We start from the raw sequence: 23,126 nt of genomic DNA, 5'->3' as shown, positions 1-23,126 counted from the left end.
GCCTGCACACGCACATATTCACAATATTGATCATCCACAGAGTTTGTAATTTAGTAAAATGTTTACAAATACAAGCGCAGCCATTTAAAGCTCATTTGTGGTTAATGATGTCAGAATTTACCGGTATTTTGGAATGGATGTGTGAATGCTCTTTTCCGGAAAATTTCCGTAACGTCCTCGCCTGTGTGAACAGCGCTTTTTTGAAAATACCGGTAAAGTCTTTCCGGAAATTTTCCAGATATTTACCGGAATCACTGTGTGAAAGGGGCTATTGTCTGTTTTTTTATGTTTATCAACTTTATTATTGTCCATTGTTCTCTGTCATCCTAACACAGGGGTGTCCAAACTTGGTCCTGGAGGGCCAGTGTCCTGCATAGTTTAGCTCTAACTTCCTTCAACACACCTGCCTAGAAGTTTCTAGTATACCTAAAAAGAGTTTGATTAGCTGGTTTGGTTGTGTTTAATTGGAGTTGGAACTAAACTATGCAGGACACCGGCGCTCCAGGACCGAGCTTGGACACCCCTGTAAGGCCACCAGGCGGCGATAAGCCCGGGTGCAATGTCCCTTTCATCGCTGCTTGCAGCTTTAATGTATTATTTATCGAGTTTACATTATCTGTATTTGCTGGATTTATGATAGCAACATCTAATTACTGTAACTGCGCTTTTGGGAAGGAGAGGGGAAGGGGGTGTTAAAAGGCTGTAAAAATGTGTAAACTGATGGCACTGTTAAATTATTGAAGAAAAAAAATTTGAATCCTAAAATCCTAAAAAAAAATTCTTAGTTAACCACTAATAACCTTGATTTGTTGCCATTTTGTCAGACAGACATTGCTGTTCTGTCTAAGAGTGTAGTTATTGGCAAGTCCAGCAAAACCAGACATCATCCCGATAGTCTGAAATCTCATTACATGCACAAACAGCGAAAATAAACAACAAGCAACGTCAAACATCTACAATCCTTTAGCCAAACAGTCTTGCCATTCACATTTAGCTGCACCTGTAATAAGGCCCAGTGCATTTAGGTCCACTAAAAGGCTGCTTGGTTCTGTTTCAGGCCTCGTGCCCAGTGAGGAGCCCTGGCAGCGCTGCAGAACGGGATATTTAGGCTGTTAGAGCACCAGGTGAGTAATAAGGCAGAAAAGTCTAGACGTTCATGCCAGAGACTCCTGAAAGGATGTCATTTTGCCTCATGCAAATTTCCGCGTCGATCGCTGGTATCAGCTGAAGCATATTAGTGTTATCGTTGGCAGCGCATAGCAGGCGGAGAAACATATTGAAAATTTTGAAAAGGTCTCGCAAAAAAACTCTTTCGGGATTACCTTACAGATACTTTCCACGGTTGAGAGCCGCTGAATGGGAGCATTGTACGTCGGGCTTCAACCCAGGAAAGTAAACTTTGTCAGGACCTAGTTCATTAGCACCTAGTTTAGTGTTTGAAGCATGTCGTTTAGGGAAACCCCCTGCTCCAGCACGTACACGTATATATGTTCAAGAAGACCCAGACCCTTCAGGGGGATTTCCAGCGCAAATCGTTCCAGAGGCGACAGAACTTGGAGAGATTTAGGCTACTCTGTGCTCTGTACGTCATGTTTACCAGAGAAGACGTGTTTTAAAGCCTTATTATGACCAGTGTTGCCAAGCGCCTTCAGGGAAAAGCGGTTAAAGGGATAGTTCACCCACAAATTAACTTTTCGGCATCATTTACTCTCCCTTCACTTGCTTCAATCCTGTTTGACTTTCTTCTGTTTTATTTTTGAAGCTGAAAATTTGTAACCATGACTTCTGTTTGTTTTTGTTTTTCCTACTTTAAGAGTTCAGATGCAAAAGCCTCTAAATTCCGTATGAAATCTTTCATCTAAATTAGCATTATCATCAAGCTTCTGTGTGTAGGTTCAGTAATTTCACTTTTATGGCAAATATTAAAGAGATAGTTCACCCCAAAGAAGAAAACTGACTATTTACTCACGCATAAGTGGTTCTGAATTTTGAGTTTGAGCTTGAGTTTCTTTCTTCTGCTAAACACAAAAGATATGAGTTCATATGTGAAAACCTGTGCAAAAAAAAAAAAAAAACTGTGTGGTCCTAAATTTCCATAGAAAAATTTTGCTTCCTTTGTTTATGTTGAGCTATTTCACTTTGAAGACCATGAAAAGAACTTAATCTTTGCCATAAAAGTGAAATGACTGAACCTACACACAGCAGCTTGATAAAAATGCTAATTTTAGAAGAATATTTCAGAAGGAATTTAGAGTGTATGGGATTAAAATATCAGATAAATATTATGGTGCAAGACCATTCAAGGCCTTGGACGCAAACATGAGGTTTTTAAAATCTATTTGAAAACTTACACAAAGCCAGTGCAGATTTTTCAAAATAGGGGTTGTGCTTTCTTGCACGGGTCCTGAATTCTAGCTGCTGAATTTAGAACTAATTGTAACTTGTTTTGAGTTTAGATTATCTTCTTAAATGCCTTCTTTTAGGTTTAGTAAAAAAGAAAAATTTATTAAAATATATACAATAAAAGTAATAATACACAGTGTGTGTGTTATTTTGTTTAGCACTTTGGTCAGTTAAATGTGTTTTATAAATAAACTTTACTAGCTTACTAATAAATAAAATCAGTTTTTCCTGAGAATTTGGCTGCATGAAATGTCACTAAATGCGACCTGATGATGTCATGGACTAATTAGCATATTCATGAAATTGTATCAGCCATTTGTTTTCTATTGATTCTGCGTATTAGTAAATCAGCCAAATGCTCAGGAAAACTGATCTAACGCCGGGTCCACTATCGATGTGTGTTTGAACAACATGAAGGAATTAAGTACCCATACAGCCTTGTACAGTGCTCAGCCTATTGAGTACACCCCATTTTGAAAATTAATATTTGTACCCATTTCTTAGTGAATATTGGCAATATTTTGGTGCATACGAATAACACAGGTACATTTATTAAAATAATATTTTTGTCACCAAACATGTTTAGAAATGAAAAGATTATACAATTTAATTCAAGCTAAATATTGCAAAAAATATCAATAAAACCTACAAAATTTCAACTAAATTTATTTATTTTTTTATTTATTTTTGCTTCTCTTGATTTTTCCTATTTTTTTTTAATTCATTCATTCATTGTTTTTCTATAACATAAATTTGGGTGTACTAGTTTTTGGACCGTTATAGTAAGTTATTTTGTTAGAGTAGCTCCAGATTTGTATAGCTTCCTATTAAATATGAATTTAAAAGATCGATTTGTGAGGGGTGCACTTATATATGCTGAGCGCTGTACAGGTCAAGGCCAATCAGATTGAATTTTCTAGTGAGGGTGGAATTAATGCAGGTGAAACTCACTTTTACTTACCTAACCCTAAGCTAACCCAACAGTTTTTACAGATTTAAGTGGTTTGAACACAAAATAGTTAAAATGTCCCCCTAAAAAGCACAATAATTGTGTTGTTTAAGCTCATTTTAAATAAGAAAACAAACAGCAAATGCCATTTTTTGAGTGTATTTAATGTCCTTTTTTTCCTGATGAACCTAAAAGATATTTTAAAAGAAATCTGGAAACCGGCAACCATTAACTTTCAGTCAATGGTTACTGGTTTTCAACATTAATTAAAAAAATATCTTCTTTTGTGTTCAACTGAATAAAAATAAAGGTTTTGAGTCTTAAACTTTGATCAATTTGTTTAAAAAAACAAGACCTAATTTGTTAAAAGCTTAAAGTAAATTCATCTCGATTTAAAATTCAGTTCAGCTGTTTGTACTGAAAACCAAGACCAAAGTAGTAAGCAGGAAGATTGTTTTGTGCGGTGCTGACATTGTTTGTATGTCTTGTTCTTTCCTTTCTCCTCATTTTCCCTTTGCTAACACTCATAGTTTCCTCGGTCTGTCTTTTTGTTTTATGCAACGGAGGCGTCCTGAGCGAGGGATACCCCTCTGTTAGACAGCGCTGAAAAGAAAAGAGAGCTCTGTTTGGCCCAGCGATGAGAGTCCGATTAAAGGGAAGCTTGTTTGCACCTGTTTTCCGACTTCTGAAGAGCAAATGTTTAGAGTTTCCACTTTGACTTTTTCCATTCGGTGATTCGTTTACATTTCGCGTTTCTAACTTTACTCGGACACTGGCTTTGACAGACGTCACAGGCAACCTCGTATTTACGCGTCAATCCTATAATCTGCTTTTAAAACGAGTGTAATTATGTGTATGAGAGCTCTCCTACTGGGTTTAAGTTTCCAAAAGCAATAATTCTCGGACATCAGCTGCGGTGTGGGCAGGTATTGGGATGCATCGTGTCTGTGAATGGAGCTGTAGAAGTTGATGCTTTATTAAGCTCAAATGCTGTGTGTTTTAAAGCTACTTCCAATATAAAATAAGACCGATTTGGGAATGGGAATTACAGAGTGACTAGGCCAAGACTGCAACAGCAAATAACAATATTAATATACACCTACTGGCCACTTTATTAGGTACCTTACTAGTACCTAGTTGGACCCACCTTTGCCTTCAGAACTGCCGTGATCCTTTGTGGTATAGATTTAACAAGGTACTAGAAATAATCCTCAGAGATTTTGGTCCATATTGACATGATAGCATTACACAGATGTGATGCAGATTTGTCAGCTGCACATCCATGATGCGAATCTCCTCTTTCACACATCCCAAAGGTGCTCTATCAGATTGAGATCTGGTGACTGTGGAGGCCATTTGAGTACAGTAATTATATATATATATATATATATATATATATATATATATATATATATATATATATATATATATATATATATATATATATTCAATTATCATCTGTTTTAATAAGTAATTAAAAATAAAATGTTTTTTTTTTTCATGGTTATAGTTTCAATCAGCTACAATAATCTGTTACATGGTTAAATTCTGCTATTCATAAAGTATCATAGCCACTGTTCTTAGGTAGGGCCAAATCAGATTTGTCCTCTAATCCTTCCCAGAATAAGGAACATAGAACAGCTTTGTTAAAAATATCTTTTCCATGACTTGAATCATTCAGCAGGACCTCTGAAATTCTTCCAAAGATCTGCTGAAATAGAGACAATCCTTTTTGTGCACTTCAAAACATGCAAGGTCTCCCAAATCTGAGTGTTATGTTTCATTTAGTTATTTACCAATTGTGGATTAATGGATTAACCACTGATTTCAGCCAAATCTGATGGAAACGTGTCTTAAAATACTCAAAATGACCAATCCATCTTTTTTTTTTGCTATTAAACTAAAAAATGCTGGGTTCCACACCATCGATTTGTGTCAGAGCAAAATAAAGGTAATTCAGCTTACCAGAGGTAAAGGTCACACTTTATAATAAAGTTTCATTCGTTAACATTAATGTATTTACTAACACGAACTGATTCATTTCAAATCCTCTTTATTTCTATAGCTCTTTTACAATGTAGATTGTGTGAAAGCAGCTTCATATTGAATATTATTGTGAGTTGAAACAGTGTCAGTTCAGTTTTCAGAGTTTAAGTCCAGTTCAGTTTAGTTCAGTTCAGTGTGGTTTACTATTCACTGCTGAGAGTTCAAACACTGAAGAGCAAATCCATCGATGCGCAGCTCTACAGATCCCGAAGCCAGTGGCGACAGCGGCTTCACCAATTAGCAAAAGTAAAGGATAAGAAAACCTTGAGAGAAACCAGGCTCAGTTGGGCATGACCATTTCTCCTAGGGCCAAACGTCTTGTGCAGAGCTGCAGACTAGGTGCCGGAACTTAGTATGAACATTACTTCTACAGCATTTATTAATCAAATTCATGCTTTTCAATATTAACAAATTCATGCTTGTTAACCAGTGTTGGGAAAAGTAATGCCTTACAATATTGAGTTACTCCCCAAAAAACTAGTTGCGTTACTTAGTTATTTTTCATGGTAAGTAATGCGTTACGGTACTTTTAAGTTACTTTTGCATAACTTTTTCTGACGTGGTTGAAGCTTGATCTCTTTCAGAACTTGCAGGGATTTTTTTCTTTCTTTTTTAAAACAGAGTTCTGCAATAAACAATACACGGAACAACCTTCATTTACCTTTAAAAAAAACACATGAAAAATTAATGTAGGATAAATTTATTTTCAGAGAACTTCCTGACCCCAGAGCTCTACATGCCGTATATACAGATTAACGAAAGTTTAAAGCAATGCAAAAAGTTTTTTTCTTATTAAAAAGTAAATTCACTGTCCATTCAGACAATCCTCTTGTCCTATTATTCTATGTGTTCAAAATAATGAGTTTTCCATCGCAGAAATGTAAGGCTCTGTCATCTTCCCTTCAGTCTGTTCCTGCATTCTCTCATTGTGTGCAAGATTTAACAAGGCAACTTTCATTTTCATTCAGCAATTTAGTTTTAAAAGCAAATTAATAACTAAATTAAAAAGTAACTCGCATTACATTTTTTTGAAAAGTAACTTTAAATATTATTACTTAATTTTGTAAAGATAATGCATTGCGTTACTTGTAATGCATTACCCACAACACTGTTGTTAACATAAGTTAACACAATAGAAGTTAACATGAACTAACAATGAAGAAGTGTATTTCCATTAATTACACCATGACAAATGCAGGGTTCCACACAATTACTTCATGTTGTCCCAACACAAATCTATTAAGTTAATTTAATCTTTTTTCTTTTTCTTTACAAATTTAAGTGGATTCAACAAAAAACAAATAGGTTGTCCCCAAGTAAAATTTTGGAATTGTGTTGTTTCAACTCATTTTAAATAAGTTGTTTAAACATGCAGCAAAAGTTATTTATTTTGAGTGTAACGTTGACTTATATGAACAAATACTGTACCTTGGATTCAGGAGGAACAATGCGGTTTTCATCTGGGCCGTGGTACACTGGACCAGCTCTAGACCCTTACCAGGGTGCTCGAGGGTTTATGGGAGTATGCCCAACCAGTCCACATGTGTTTTGTAGACTTGGAGAAGGCATTCAACCGCTGTGGAGGGTGCTCGGGGAGTATGGGGTCAGAGGCGCTCTGTTAAGTGCTGTCTCGTCCCTGTATGAACAGAATAGGAGTCTGGTTCGCATTGCCGGCAATAAGTCAGACTTGTTTTCAGTGCATGTTGGAATCCGGCAGGACTGAGAAGAGTCCTTACCCCAGGTAGAGGAGTTTAAGTAGTTTAAGGGTGGCAGGGCACACTCTAATGGATAGGGTGAGGAGCTCTGACACTCGGGAGGAGCTCGGAGTAGAACCGCTGCTCCTTCACATCGAGAGAAGTCAGCTGAGGTGGCTCGGACATCTGTTTCGGATGCCTCCTGAACGCCTACCTAGGGAGGTGTTCCAGGCATGTCCCACCGGTAGGAGGCCTTGGGGAAGACTTAGGACTCGCTGGAGGGGCTATGTCTCTCGGCTGGCCTGGGAATGCCTCAGGATCCCCCCGGAGGAGCTGGAGGAAGTGTCTGGGAGAGGGAAGTCTGGGGTTCTCTCCTAAGACTGCTGCCCCCGCGACCTGGCCCCGGAAAAAAGGCAGAAAATGAATGAATGAACAAATACTGTAATAAATGTATTGTTCATTGTCTGTTCACATCAGTAAATGCATTAACTAATATAAACTAATACAACACTGTTTTGTTTTTACAAATTTAATTTGATTAAACATAAAACAATGAAGTTGTCCCCCAAAAATTAAGAATTGTGTTGTTTTAGCTCATTTTAAATAAGTAGAGCATGCAACAAAGATCATTTTTTTGAGTTTATGGTCAGACAAAAAAAAAAAAAGTGCAACGTTGAGCAAAACCTCCTCTCACTTTTTTTGGCTCATGTGGGACGGTCTATTTGTACATCCTTAAACAAATTAGAGGAGCAGCTGTGCAACTCCGGCCTATCCTATGCTGGCGTTGTGCGATTAAAAATATGCTCTGGTAAAAGCCAGCCTCTCTTCTCCCAAAATATACGGCTGTTTCTCTGGCTCTGAGCTCCTCACCGTATTTACAATCAGCCTTCCCTTCACTTAGACCCTAGAGAGAGGAAGAAAAAAGCAGGACGAAAAAGACCACCAATGCAGATGTTTTCCAGACGTGGAACATGCCGGGTGCCAAGACGCACCTGTTGAATTGCAGATGTGTGTGTCTGTGTGTTTTTTCATTTCCTCAGATATAATTGAGCAACTCGCACACAAAAAGCAGGGTGTATAAACATCACATGCGTAAAGGAAATAGCCTCAGACGTGGTTTACGAAAAGTTCGTAGACGATATGCGTTGATGCGATTCCAGCCGAGCTGTGTTTAGTGCACGCACATGTCGAGAGGTGACACGAAGTGGCGTGACGCTTTTCATGCTGCGTTTATGACACAGCTGTGTGAATCAACCTCGTAGGGCGTCAACTGAGGTGTTTCCCAAACTTTCCTCAACTTTTCCAGATTTACAGCACGCTCTCTCTCTTTCTAGCTTCTCCGAAAAGCACACTGTAAATCTCGGACTATAGTTAATACAACTTGTATATTTTGCTCAAAGTATACTGTAAAAATATCTTTCCTTGATTTGTGGATCATGTTTATTTTTACATTTTTTCACTTATTTTTGCTTTTGAATTGGGTTATGGGACTTTGATATTTTAATGTTAAAAAGTTGAAAAAAGTCACTGTTATTAACATTTTTAATAATTTAAAGTGATATATTGTCTGGGTTGCTGTTGTAAATGACACTAAATAAACCGCCAGTACATTTTCTGTTATTTTACAGAATTATTTGTATTTTTCTCTGTTTATTGCAACCCAGGCTTATTCTAATTACGTACCCCTATAAACATTTCTGGAGAGCGCCAAATACATCACAGGGTGTGTATTTTTTTAAATTAATTTATTTATTTTTTTACAATTTTTGTTGTCACGAATCCACCAGAGACTGCTGTGTACACTTTTTGAGATCTCTGATATCTCTCGCGAAAGCCATTCGTGCCTGTTGTTCTCTCATAAATCCTCTAGAGGTCGTTGTTGACTGACTGACTGACCAATTGATGGATTCCCCCACCAACCCCCATCTCTGAACCCAACCAATAGTGTTTTTAAAAGCACCAATCGACCAGTACCCATCTACTTCTCTAAACCCAACCGACAGTGTTTTCAAAAGCTATCTAGAAAAAGAAAAGCCCTCGCGGCAGTCAGATTTTTTTTTATACCCTGTTTACAGATTTTCCCACATACTTAACCTGTTATTTACTTGTTTATTTTTTTGTTTGCTTTTTTTTCACTGGACTTGAACCCCGTCGCCACTGGACAAATTGGTAACAGCGGAAAAGTCCTCCATACTGAAGTAAGCTGGTAAGCGTGTAAAGGAACGACGTCATACAGCCATACGTACTTTTGGCTACATAATTTGTAATCTCCACAAATTTATATAGAGCTACATTTTTAGCATCTAGCATTTCAGCCTCTTTTGAATTATTGTATTATTACCCCTTGATTTTTCATCCAACAACTTTTAATATTGAGTAGTTCAAAAAAGGGAGTTTTATTTATATTTTTAATATTTTGAAGTGATATATTGTATTACAGAAACCTTAGAACGTTTAGAACTACAGAAACTACCAGTACGCTTTCTGTTATGTTATTTCTCCATATACTAGTTCTTATACATTATATTATTTCAAACTACTGTATAAGTCACTATGTTTAACTGTAGAGTTGAATTTTCAACATCAAAAGTCAATAGAGCAGAGATTAAAGTCCCATAATGCAATTCACAACCGTAAATGAACTGAAAACACTTGTGAATCACAAAATATAGAAGATATTTTTTTACATTGTTCATCCATTTCTAAGTATTACTCATAGTTTTCTGATTGCTCTTAGAATTTATACCTGTATCCAGCACTTGCTGCTATTGCACATCTGGTTAGACTTAAACTGCATTTTGTTGCCTTGTACATGTGTAATGACAGTAAAGTTAAATTTAATCTAATCTAAAAATTTAGCAGTTTTATGTATTGTGTGATTCATGTTTATATATTGTGTTGTCCTCTGTTGAAACCCAGGCTCATTCTGATTACATAGCCCTATATACATTTCTGGAGAGTGCCAAATACATCCCAGGAGCTACTTTTTTTTATTTTTACGTTTTTGTTTTTGTGAATCCACCAGAGGCTGCTGTATACGCTATTTGAGATCTTAAATTTCTTCCTTGAGTGCCATTTGCACATGCTGTTCTCGCGTGAATCTACCAGAAGCCGCTGTCGACTGACCGATCAATTGATTGACTGACCAGCCGACCAATCCCCTCATTCACCCCCTTTCCTAAACCCAACCGATAGTGTTTTAAAAAGCACCGATTGACCAGCGCCCTCCCACTTCCCTAAACCCAACCGACAGTGTTTTCAGAAGCAATCCAGAAAAAAAAAAAAGCTTTTGTGGCCGCCTGATTTCACCTTGTTTTCAGATTTTTCCACATGCCTACCCTTTTATTTACTTGTTTATTTTATTTTATTTTTTGGCTTTTGTTTTTGTCTTACCTGCTTTCTGGAATCGTTCTTTATCGGACTTGAACCACGTCATCACAGTAAACTCCGCTCTGTATCATGTCCACTGATGTACGCTGCAAGCCACTGGACAAACTGATAACAGCGGTAAAACCGTACAAACAGAGTCAAGCGGTCAACTGGTAAGCACAAAAAAAAGAAGTGTCAAACCACCCCGTAGCGTTCTAAAAGACGAAATGCAACTATATGTACTTCTTGCTACATAATTCGCGATCTCCAGAAGTATATATAGGGCACATATTAAGTAGACTACTAATACTCAAATGGACCATCAAAATAAAGTATAACCAACTTTTAACATTTTATTTAAAAATGAATATTAAATACTTTCCTTACAGTAACATTTGCTTAAATGTTCTCCATTTATTTACTGCTAAGGATACCTAACCTCTATTTTCTATGATTAAATTATTAGTATTATTGTACTATTAAATGTATTTAATTATAATAATTAAGTAAATAGTTTGATAGGGCAAGTGAAAATCTTTTTTATTTAAAAAAAATAATTTGCATTTAGCCCTTTATAAGTCAAAAATTTCACTCATTATGGTATTAAAAATGTCTTTAAAAGTCTTAAAGTTAACTTGGTTAAACCTGGAAGAGATCTTGTATCTCAGTGGTACTAAGCTGGTAAAATAAAAGACGAATAAATTATATAAAAAAAACAGAATTTAAGTATATACTGGAATAATAACTACAAAATATAAGACACATTTGGAGCCTAGTGTTGCTAAATGTTTCTTCAATTTATATATATATATATATGAKATATATATATATATATATATATATATATATATATATATATATATATATATATATATATATATATATATAAACATGTGTGTGTGTGTATGTATACATGTGTGTGTATATATATATATATATATATATATATATATATATATATATATATATATATATATATATATATACGTATGTATGTGTATGTATGTGTATGTGTATGTATATATATATATATATGTATATATATATATATATATATATATATATATATATATATATATATATATATATATATGTATGTATGTATGTATATACTGTATACACACAAACACACAATTTTAAGCACGCGTTTATGTGAGATAAGTGATAGTTGTTTAGAAAGAAAGTTGTAATTTATTTTTAAGTATATGTGAATAATTTATGAAACCAATGTGTTAATTTGTTAATTAATTGTGCTGAATAGCTGAAATTAAAATGATTTTAAAAATTAAAAATCTCTCTCTCTCTCGCTCAATTCAATTCCATTCAAAAGAGCTTAATTGACATGACTTATAAAGTATTTCCAAAGCATTGCAGATTACATACCATGAATAAAATTGATACATAACTATGAATACATTCGTAAAGTGATTATATAATACTTGCACACACACACACACTAGAATTCGAAATTTGATAAATGCATACACAAAGGCTAAAATGATTTTTTAAAAGATATAATGAAAGAAAAAAAAATCTTAATAATAAAATACAATACACAAATGTACATTCCTGCAGATGGTTTGTGGTAATGTTTCTCTTGCTCTCTCAATTAAGTTCAGTTCAGTTCAAAATTCAAGTACTGGATATACTTTAGAAACAATAAATAAAATAGTGAAACGATTATATAATACATATATTCAGACACACAACAACAACAAACAATTGAAACTTTGATAAATACATAAACAAAACTAACCATTAAAAGAGATAATATCCTAAAAAATATCCTAATAATAAAATACATTACACAATTCTGCATTCATGCAGATAGTTTGTAGTAATGTTTCTGACTAGTTCTTTCTCTCAACACAGGAAGCTCTGAGTCCCATTTTGGGTGGTGGTGAAGATACAGCAGGTCCACATCAACATGAGACACAGGCAGCCTCTGTGACGGCCAGCTGCGCGTCTGGAATACAAGTCATCTAATTACGTGGAAAAGATGGCCACCGACCGCCAGCAAACAAACAGAGTCCCTCTCACCTGTCGCCTGACCTACTTTACCATGGAAAACACTGCTGGGCTGCTGTAAAGTATGTTATTTTATGGGCCGAAGCGGGTTTATTTTAGTTATACAATTAGGGGACTTAAGGGACACGGCATCGTAAATCAGACTTTACCGTAGATATGTACTGGCTCATTGGCCCATTTTACCTTAGTCCAACTTAATTGAATATGTTAACTTGAAGCTTAAAGAAAAGATCGAAGATGAAGATATTTATCTATGAAGATATTTAGCTGTAAATTGAATTCATTTTTGTGGGTATATCTCAAAAGCTCTGTGAAAAAAAACATATTCCCCTGAAAGAAAGAAAGAAAGAAAGAGGAAGGAAGGAAGGAAACAAACAAACAAACAAACAAACAAACAAACAAACAAACAAAGAAAGAGAAAGAAAGAAAGATAAAGTCTAAACCAGGGGTCACCAATCTCGGTCCTGGAGGGCTGGTGTCCCTGCAGGGTTTAGCTCCAACTTGCCTCAACACACCTGCCTGGATGTTTAAAGTATACCTAGTAAGATCTTAATTAACTTGTTCAGGTGTGTTGTATTAGGGTTGGAGCTAAAACCAGCAGGACACCGGCACTCCAGAAACACGTTTGGGGACCACTGGTCTAAATGATTATATATATATATATATATATATATATATATATATATATATATATATATATATATATATATATATATATATATATATATATATATATATATATATATATGTATATATATATATATATATATGTATATATATATATATATATGTATATATATATATATATATATGTATGTATATATATATATATATATGTATATATATATATGTATGTATATATATATGTATGTATATATATATATATATGTATATATATATATATGTATATATATATATATGTATATATATATATATATATATATATATATATATATATATATATATATATATATATATATATATATATATATATATATATGAGCAATATAACGCCTGTAGCCAGTGTTGCCGGATTGTGCAGTTTTGAATATGACCACATCACACCAGTACTGCGCTCTCTACACTGGTTGCCTGTGCACTATCGTGTAACTTTTAAAATTCTTCTCCTGGTTTTAAAATCTCTAAATGGCTTAACTCCTTCCTACCTGTCAGACCTGTTGACTGAACATCAGCCTGGTCGGTCTCTTCGGTCATCAAACCAGAGACTTTTATACATTCCAAAGTCGAGGCTGAAATGCAGGCATGACCGGGCTTTCGCAGTAGCTGGTCCTACTTTGTGGAATGCTCTGCCCCTCTGTATTAGGTCTATATATATCATCGCTGTCTGTTTTTAAATCTAGGTTGAAAACTTACCTTTTTGATTTGGCGTTTTATCAGTGAGAATTGTTTGTTTTTAGCTATAATAACTATTAGTGAGATTTGGTTGTTTTTACCTATATTAACTATTTGTGAAAATTGTTTGTTTTGGCTATGGTTTTGTACTTGTTCTTTGTGATTTATTGTTCAGCACCTTGGTCAACCTTTGGTTGTGTTTAATGGTGCTATATAAATAAAATTAACATTGACATTGAATATGATTGTATGGGTATAAAATGGCTTAGGCAGGTTAACAAAATTTGGGTGCTTTTGATACACATTTTATATCAAATTTTTTTTATAACAAAACGTATCTATGTGCTCTTACTCGATTTAGTTAGTAGTGACCAAAGCATAGAGCATTCTGCTTTAGCCCACCCCCAAGCAGGTGAAGGAAAGTTGACTCAAAATCCCCGGACAAATCCGACTCCCAGTCCCTGAAGCAGGTTTTCAATCAGGATTAAGTTAACTTGATTAACTTGTGTTGGGACAACATGATGGAAAGTGACGCGTTGGCGCAGTGAATAGCACAAACGCCTCACAGCAAGAAGGTCGCTGGTTCGAACCTCGGATGGGTCAGTTGGAATCTCTGTGTGGAGTTTGCATGTTCTCCCCGTGTTGGCATGGGTTTTCTCGGGTGTTCTGGTTTCCCCCACAAGTCCAAAGACATGCGCTATAGGTGAATTGGGTAGTCTATATTGGCCATAGTGTATTTGTGTAATAAAATGTGTATAGGTGTTTCCCGGTGATGGGTTCCGGCTGGAACAGCATCCGCTGTGTAAAACGTGCTGGATAATTTGGCCGTTCATTTCTGGGCGACCCCAGATTAATAAAGCGATTAAGCTGAAAAGAAAATGAACATGAAGGAATTGTGTGTAATCCAGCATTTTTTAGAGTGTGGGAGTATGTGAATGATGATATTTTATACATTTTTGTTTGATGAAGAAATTAATGTTTGTGTTCATTTCAGATATTAAAGGGTCATGACTCACTTTCGGTTCAGGTGTACCTCAGAATTTTTTCAAAAGATGCATCATAATGGGCGTGGAGCTCCACGAGCAAAGGGCAGGAGTGGGCGTGGCCAGCAGGGGAGAAGGGGAGCGAACAACTGTAGTCAGTCGGCTCACAAAATGAGACCCAAACCGTGAGGAGACGCATGATTTTATAGTTTACAAAGTTTAAATTCAAAGAAATAAACAGTAATTTTGTACTGTAGCTGATAGTGTAGTGTGGTTAAGTTGAATTAATCACTGTGGTACGTCTGATCAAAACGCGACGAAGATGCTTATTGTCTCACTTGGGTTTATTTCCATTAGTATAAGCAGACATATAGTTGGGGTGAAGGTGTGTGTGTGTGTGGTTCTACAGACAAGTAGAAACAAAGAATAATTAACATTCAACCACAGTATACAAATACAATAAACATTTGGTAAACATTAGTTTAAACAATAAATAAATGAGCAGTAACAATAGGTAGAAAGACATTAGATAATATTTAGAAGTACTATTCTTCACTTTATATAGCTTATTATAGCACTTTCTCAACTTTGGTCCGACCGGGGATCGAACCCACGACCGCTTGCAATTCTGACGTCACGCAGTATATCACGTGCGTTAGCATGACTATGCATTTCTTAGCCTACACGGCAACCTCGTTAAATCGTCTAATAACCTTAAACTAAACTCAATGAAAGGCAAATATGCTTCCACTTGATGTAAACAATAAGAATAAACTATATACAGATGTTAATCATGCATTTAGGTAGTATAAAACTGGCTCTTAGGGTGACTTTACAGGACAAAGTAATTAAATAATCAAACTAAACATCTCACGGTGATAACCCTTAAACAACATGATAAATATGATTAAGGAACGAAGAAACTTACATTTAGATGCACGCACACAATTAATAACACCGCTAGAAAAGGAGGACGTTTCTCATGTGCTCCATGCTCTGCAGACTATTACCGACTGACACACGTATGGTAAACTTTCTGGAACATTCTAAACATACTCAGTCTTTCCACAAGGGGGCAGCAACAGTCCACAGTCCTTAAGAAGGGTGAATAAAGAGCCCTTTGCAACAGCCGCCCCCAAATTTGCACAGTCAAATTTGCTTATTCAGAAGGGCTCGAAACTGTGCCCATGTCTGGGAGTGCTGGTAGCTTAATGAGGCGTGCTACAGGTCTGACATATGTTCTGTCCCTAATTCTGACCTCAGCAGTTCTGATTCGTCCATCCGCACTGGGGAAAACATTAATTATCTTGCCTACAGGCCAGAGGGCTCTAGGTAACTGTGGGTCCACAATCATGACGATCATATCTGGCTGCCATTGGTCTCTTTCTCTCTGCCATTTTCCACGGATTTGTAGGCTGGGTAGGTAGTGCTTTGTGAAGTGCATCCAGAACTGATCCGCGAGCACTTGCGAGTGTCTCCACCTTCGGCGGCTTAAGAGCTCTGTTTCATGGTAAACTGTTTGCGGGAGTGAAGGGTCTAGCCGCCCCATCAGAAGAATGTTTGGAGTCACCGGGTTGGGGTCAGCAATGTCCGTGGACACATAACCCAGAGGTTTTGAATTCAGTATTCCTTCTATTTCAGTGAGAACAGTGTTCAAGACTTCTTCAGTCATGCTTTGTCTTTGTACAGTGGCATACAGGGCAGACTTGACCGATCTAATCTCGCGTTCCCATACTCCTCCAAAATGGGGACTACCGGGAGGGTTGAATCGAAATTTAATTTGTTGTTTAGCAAGCTCTTTCTGCAGTGTGGGACACATTGATGTGAATGACTGTTGGAGCTCCCTTTCTCCTCCTTTAAAGTTTGTGCCTTGATCTGATAATAGCTCTGAAGGTTTTCCTCGTCGGGATATGAAGCGCCTTAGTGACATCAGAAATGAATCAGTATCAAGACTACTTAGTAGGTCGATGTGAACAGCACGGGTTGTCAGACATTTGAACAAGATGCCCCAACGTTTTTCACTTCTTCTGCCTAGTTTAACAGTAAAGGGGCCAAAACAGTCCATTCCTGTAGAGAAGAATGGTGGTTTGAAAATCTGAAGTCTGGCTTGTGGGAGATCTGCCATCTGAGGCACTGTTGGTTTAGCTCGCCACCTTTGACAATCAGGACATAAGTGTTGTAGCCGTTTAACTGCTTCTCTACCGCGTAAAATCCAATATTTACGGCGGATCTCTGCAAAGACCCGTTCCGCCCCAGGGTGATGAAGCTCTTTGTCTATGTTCTGAATGAGAAGTTGGGTAATTTTGTGAGATGGATCAAGAACAATTGGGTGAACAGCATCTGCATCTAATTGAACACTGCGGCGTAGTCTCCCACCCACTCGGATGAGCTCAACTGTGCTGTCATATTCAGGTGCTAATGTTATGAGGCGGCTAGAGGATGGTACTGGTTTACCGGCGACTAGGGCATTGATGTCATCAGGGAAGCAGTCAATTTGAACCTTTCGTAAGATATTTCTTTCGGCTGACTGATAATCCACGGCTGAAAGATCTCCATCTTTACCTGCCGCCCCGTGCAGAAGTAGTGCTGTCGCTTCAACTAAGGCTTTAAAGCAGCTAAACTGTTGCGGATCAGGCAATGGCTGTACATCGACTGTTACGTGACTACAGAAAGTGGGCTTCTTTAATTCGGCAGGATTTTCCTTTGCATTTATGTCAGGGATAACAGGCCAGTAGCAAGGTGAGTTCCACAAATATTCCGGTCCTTGTCTCCAGGTTTTGTCTGTAGCTAGCTCCTTCAGAGTTTTCCCGTGAGTGATATAATCAGCTGGATTATTGTTGGATTCCACGTAACGCCAGGCATGTGCACTTGTAAGTTCCTGTATTTCGGCAATTCTGGTGCCTACAAATACTTTGTAACGGCAGGATTCTGACTGAAGCCATGTTAGGACAGTGGTAGAATCAGTCCAGAGTACAAAGGATTCGATGGGTAGAGTGAGCTCTTTAGCTAATAGTGAAGCCAATTGGGCACCTGTGAGAGCTGCACAAAGTTCCAGTCGAGGCACAGATAACTGGCGTTTAGGGGCTACTCTTGACCTGGCTGTGAGGAACGCTACCTCAACATTTCCCTTTAGATCCTCTGAGCGCAAGTATGCTACAGATCCGTATGCCCGCTCAGAGGCATCACTGAAGATATGCACTTGTCGCTTACAGTTCAGGGAATCCAACTGGGAACTCACATAGCAGCGTGGCAGTGTCAGTTGGGAAAGATGCTGAAGTTCCCCTTGCCAATCATGCCATGTTTTGAGGATTTCAGTTGGCAGTAGGGGGTCATCCCATTCTCGTTGCTTAGCCCAAAGACTCTGTATAAGGATCTTGGCTCGGGTGATGTAGGGGACAAGGAATCCAAGAGGGTCATACTGGCTTGCTACTACCTTGTATATGTTTCTCATTGTGGGGGTGGAACAGTTGTCAAGGCGGGTTTGGTATCCGAGAGTATCAGACTGGCACATCCATCGTAATCCTAAAGCGAGTTCTTGAGGATCGGATTCAGTTTGGTTAAGCCAGCGTTCACTGCTTTCTGATCTGGCTTCCTTTGACAGATGTTCAATGACATTCGGAAAATTGCATGCCCACTGACGCAATTCAAATCCTCCTTCAGCCAACAGATTCATCCCTGTGTCTAACAGCTCTTTAGCTTCGTCAGGTGTTGCAACACTCTGTAGCCAATTATCTACGTAAAAACACCTTTCCAGTGAGTGGCGGACATTGTCTCCTTGCTGACTGTGGTCAACAATGTGCCTTTGTAGTGCGTATGTCGCACAACACGGACTGCAGGTAGTCCCGAATGGGAGCACTTGCCACTCATAGACTCTGGGGAGTTCTTCTCTCTTTAGGTCACGCCATAAGAACCTGAGTAGGGGCTTATCCTCGGGCAGTAATCTTACTTGATGAAACATCCCCTTTATATCACTACTAAAGGCTACAGCATGTTCCCTGAAGCGCAGCAACACTCCAAGTAATGAGGACCCCAGAGCTGGTCCCGGCAGCAGCAGGTTGTTTAGGTTCTTACCCTGATATGAGAATGAGCAGTTGAATACAACTCTGTTTTTGGCATTATGGCTCACCATATGGTGGGGAATGAACCATGACTCTTCCTCTTTCTTCGATAGTTTCTCGTCGGGTACTTCAACCACATAACCTGCTTCTTCCAGTCTTTGAATTTCAGCTCTGTATGCCTCTGACTTTATTGGATCTTTGGCTAGGCGGGCTTCGGTGCTGCGCAGATTCGGCATTACAGCTTGTTTAGTAGCTTGTAAATTTGGCATGTCTTTAACCCTTAAGAGAGGTGTGGCATATCGTTGTGTCCCATTGACATCAATTCTAGTTGTCTTTGCCTCTAACAGGTCGACAGCTTCTTGATCTTGCTTAGATCTGGTCGCAAGTTTCTCACTTCTGTAGGGCAGTACATCTAGTTGCCAGAGTTTCTCAATGTGTCTGAACAGCTCATCAGAAGGGCTACAGATGGATATATTGAGACACTGCTGGGTCAAAAGCTGATGCCGCACAAGCTTAGTAGGCCCCTGGACTGTCCAGCCTAGTCGTGTTTTCACTGCTGCGGGTCCGCCCGGAGGCCCCAGGCGTACAGGCTCGATTGGAGTAATTAGGTAGGGATAGTCAGAACCAATTAGAAGGAGGGGCTGAACACTGTTAAGGGATGGGATTGGCAGTCCCCTGAGGTGTCTGTATTTATGCTGTAAGGTGGTAGCTGGGCATGTGTGTTCAGCGAGCCCCAAATGGTCTGCAGTAAATGCTCTATGTATCTTAAAGACTTTGTGAGGCTGGCAGGCAGGGGAGATGGTAAAGGAGACTGTAGTACCATGTATGATTTTCATGTCCTGTCTGACAGTTCTCAGAGCAAGGTTTTCTGGTTTGCCTTGTAACTTCAGTTCCTGGGCGGCCGCTTGCAGAAGGATTGTGCGTTCTGAGCCATCATCCAAAATGGCATATGTCTCAAGGGTATGTTCCCCATTCCGAAGAATTACCTTTGTAACCTTTAGCAGTACTTGACTGCAGCCTAATGGTCTGTCCAGGTATAGAACTTCATTGGCGTTGTTGACAAGACAAGTGTTCTCTGAAACTGGCCTTTCATTCAGCTCATGAAGTGCATCGAGATGTTTGCCTTTACAGACCTTACAGCTTGTCTTTAAATTGCACTGTGCTGCCTGATGAGCTCGACCACAACGCCAGCATCTCTTATTGGTTTTCACCCAGTTTGTTTTTTGTTCTTTGGTGAGCTGGCTGAAGTTTTGACACTGATTCAGATAATGCTGGGTATTTGTGCAGTAGGGGCAAAATATTCTTGGTTTGTCCTGAGTTTTAGCAGCACTCAAACTGGACTCTCCTGGAGCTGTAGTATTTAAAGCAGGGTCTGTGCTATGAAATACAGCTACTGTCTTTGTGGACTTAAAGTCTTTACTCCTGTCTCTCCTCTGGTCAGGACGTTCCCTTCGGTCTCCACCAAGAAACTCAAATCCACTCGCCTGTATTTTTAGCTCATATTCAAGCCAGTCTGCAAAGTGTAACAGAGTGGGGATGCGAACATTCAGGGGGTACACATACCGTTTGAAATCTGCTCGTAAGTCATGGGGCAACTTGGACAACAGCCGTGTTACATGTGAGCCACACTGAAGCTCAACTCTGCCACTATCTCCCAATTGATTCAGCATGCCTACTAGAGCTCTTACTTTCAATGCAAACCTCTTGAATCCACTAGCATCTTGACTACGTATGGTAGGATCTTCCATTAAGTCAGCAATTCGCCTCAAAGCTAGCTGGTGGGGCTGCCCATATTGTTCTGCGAGAGAGGCCATGGTATCTGAATACGGTCTACTGGAATTGATGTAGGAGTCTGCAATGAGAAGAGCATCCTCAAACTTCAAGTGTTCTAGGAGTATTTGATATTTAAACCTTTCCGTAGAATCCTCGGGTAAAAGATTGTCCAATGAGACTTTCAGTCGTGCAAATTCCCGTGGGTCTCCTTTAGTAAAGTCAGGGATTGTGGGCTTTGGGCCTCTGTACATCCTTTCTTGTTGAGGGTAATAAGGGTGCAGTTCATGGTCCATACAGAATGGCTTACTGCTGATAGGTGCTGTTTGAGGGTACTTAGACATTGGGTATTCACGTGTCCTCTGTTGTGGAGGTAATGCCATGGAGAAACTCTCAGGTTCACAGTACTCTGGGGTTGATGGGCATGAGAGATGATGATCTTTTGTTTTTAAGTTCCTGAGTCGAGATGTTAACTCATCCACAAAATTAGACATGTGTCTCGGAAGTGGGGGTGGTATATCCCCAGCCAAAGGGAGAAACCCATCATCTACTACAGGTGGAGGTGGTAGTGGCCATTCATCATTAACATGTAATGGGGCTGGACTTGCCTTTGACTGGGTTCTGTCATATGGCAAGGGCTCTGCTCTTTGTTGAAGGAGAGGGGCTCTATTTAAGCTCATTTTCTGTTGCATATCTTGCATGACAAACTGAAGCTGTTGATTTTCTCGTCTAAGCTCCTGAACTGTTCTCAAAATCTCCGATACATCTTCCTGTGTGACTGGCTGAGATACAGGTGTGCTCTCATATCTTGGCCTCATATGTAATGAGTGGTTAATGACTCTCTGGTCTGCCCTTAAAGCATAATCGCTTTGTGGCTGATAAATAAGAGGGGTCATCTCGGCTACCCTTTCAGTGTAAGGCTCCTGTGGTTTTTGATGAGGCAATGTATGAGCAGCTGGAGATTGTTGGTTATATTGAGGAAGAGAAACCTCATAATCCTCTAACCAGGCTGGATGTTGTATTCGACGTTTAGGACGCACATCACTCCTTTGTCCTTCTCTGATCCTCTGTTCTGGAAACATCTTCTAAATCCACAGCAATTACTGACTCCGGCTCGAAGGACCAATGTACTGTAGCTGATAGTGTAGTGTGGTTAAGTTGAATTAATCACTGTGGTACGTCTGATCAAAACGCGACGAAGATGCTTATTGTCTCACTTGGGTTTATTTCCATTAGTATAAGCAGACATATAGTTGGGGTGAAGGTGTGTGTGTGTGTGGTTCTACAGACAAGTAGAAACAAAGAATAATTAACATTCAACCACAGTATACAAATACAATAAACATTTGGTAAACATTAGTTTAAACAATAAATAAATGAGCAGTAACAATAGGTAGAAAGACATTAGATAATATTTAGAAGTACTATTCTTCACTTTATATAGCTTATTATAGCACTTTCTCAACTTTGGTCCGACCGGGGATCGAACCCACGACCGCTTGCAATTCTGACGTCACGCAGTATATCACGTGCGTTAGCATGACTATGCATTTCTTAGCCTACACGGCAACCTCGTTAAATCGTCTAATAACCTTAAACTAAACTCAATGAAAGGCAAATATGCTTCCACTTGATGTAAACAATAAGAATAAACTATATACAGATGTTAATCATGCATTTAGGTAGTATAAAACTGGCTCTTAGGGTGACTTTACAGGACAAAGTAATTAAATAATCAAACTAAACATCTCACGGTGATAACCCTTAAACAACATGATAAATATGATTAAGGAACGAAGAAACTTACATTTAGATGCACGCACACAATTAATAACACCGCTAGAAAAGGAGGACGTTTCTCATGTGCTCCATGCTCTGCAGACTATTACCGACTGACACACGTATGGTAAACTTTCTGGAACATTCTAAACATACTCAGTCTTTCCACAAGGGGGCAGCAACAGTCCACAGTCCTTAAGAAGGGTGAATAAAGAGCCCTTTGCAACAAATTTAATGCCCTGATACATTTGTTATTCGTAATTTCATATACAGATAACCACAATTTATAGCATTATAAAGATAATCGTGTTCATATAAACACAATAAATGAGGACTTTTCCCTCAATCCCCGGCTCTGATTATAGACTCAGTGCAGCAGGTCTCCGGCCCTGCCTATTTTAACCATTAGCCCTGTTGTTAATCTAGAGGATTTAGGTGAATACAGCAGCACGACGATGTGTCTAAATGTGAACGAACTCCTGATAAAAGACAACATCTGCCATTCTCCAATTCTCGTACTGCTCTCCTGACAAAAATGCTTGCTGCACACAAACAGCTTTGCTGTATCGGCTCTAACAGCATCACGGGGAAAAATATGCAACAAACCCGGTGAATCATGGAAACAAACACATACAACCCTTCATGAACAGCTAAATACTGTGTGCCGTGGGTCCGTGTCTCACAGCTTGGCACT

At 38.5% G+C, this 23,126-nt stretch overlaps 2 protein-coding genes across 6 annotated transcripts in view; one reads left to right on the top strand and one right to left on the bottom strand.

Annotated features, from left to right (window-relative positions):
- fermt1 (FERM domain containing kindlin 1) overlaps window positions 1-23,126 on the top strand; it is a 208,575-nt gene that overhangs the window by 8,814 nt on the left and 176,635 nt on the right. For 3 of the 5 annotated variants that reach the window (XM_073933689.1, XM_073933686.1, XM_073933687.1), the window contains exons 2-3: window positions 1,058-1,124; window positions 12,334-12,551. The gene's annotated coding sequence lies outside the window, so the exon portion shown is untranslated. The remainder of the gene's footprint in view (window positions 1-1,057; window positions 1,125-12,333; window positions 12,552-23,126) is intronic. The other 2 variants (XM_073933690.1, XM_073933688.1) reach the window with 1 other exon arrangement.
- Window positions 15,155-22,547, bottom strand: LOC110439877 (uncharacterized). Its single transcript, XM_021477278.3, has 2 exons — window positions 22,461-22,547; window positions 15,155-21,935 (listed from the first exon to the last, which is right to left on the bottom strand). Exon 2 carries the CDS (start codon window positions 21,733-21,735, stop codon window positions 15,985-15,987), a length of 5,751 nt encoding a protein of 1,916 aa, XP_021332953.2. The 5' UTR covers window positions 21,736-21,935; window positions 22,461-22,547; the 3' UTR covers window positions 15,155-15,984.

The sequence above is a fragment of the Danio rerio genome, chromosome 20 (genome assembly GCF_049306965.1).
Source record: "Danio rerio strain Tuebingen ecotype United States chromosome 20, GRCz12tu, whole genome shotgun sequence".
Lineage (NCBI taxonomy): Eukaryota > Metazoa > Chordata > Actinopteri > Cypriniformes > Danionidae > Danio > Danio rerio.
This window is presented reverse-complemented; position numbering and strand designations above follow the sequence as displayed.

What these genes read in the sequence shown, in the direction of transcription:
- LOC110439877 (XM_021477278.3), bottom strand. Translation starts at nt 21,735, where the DNA reads ATGTTTCCAGAACAGAGGATCAGAGAAGGACAAAGGAGTGATGTGCGT.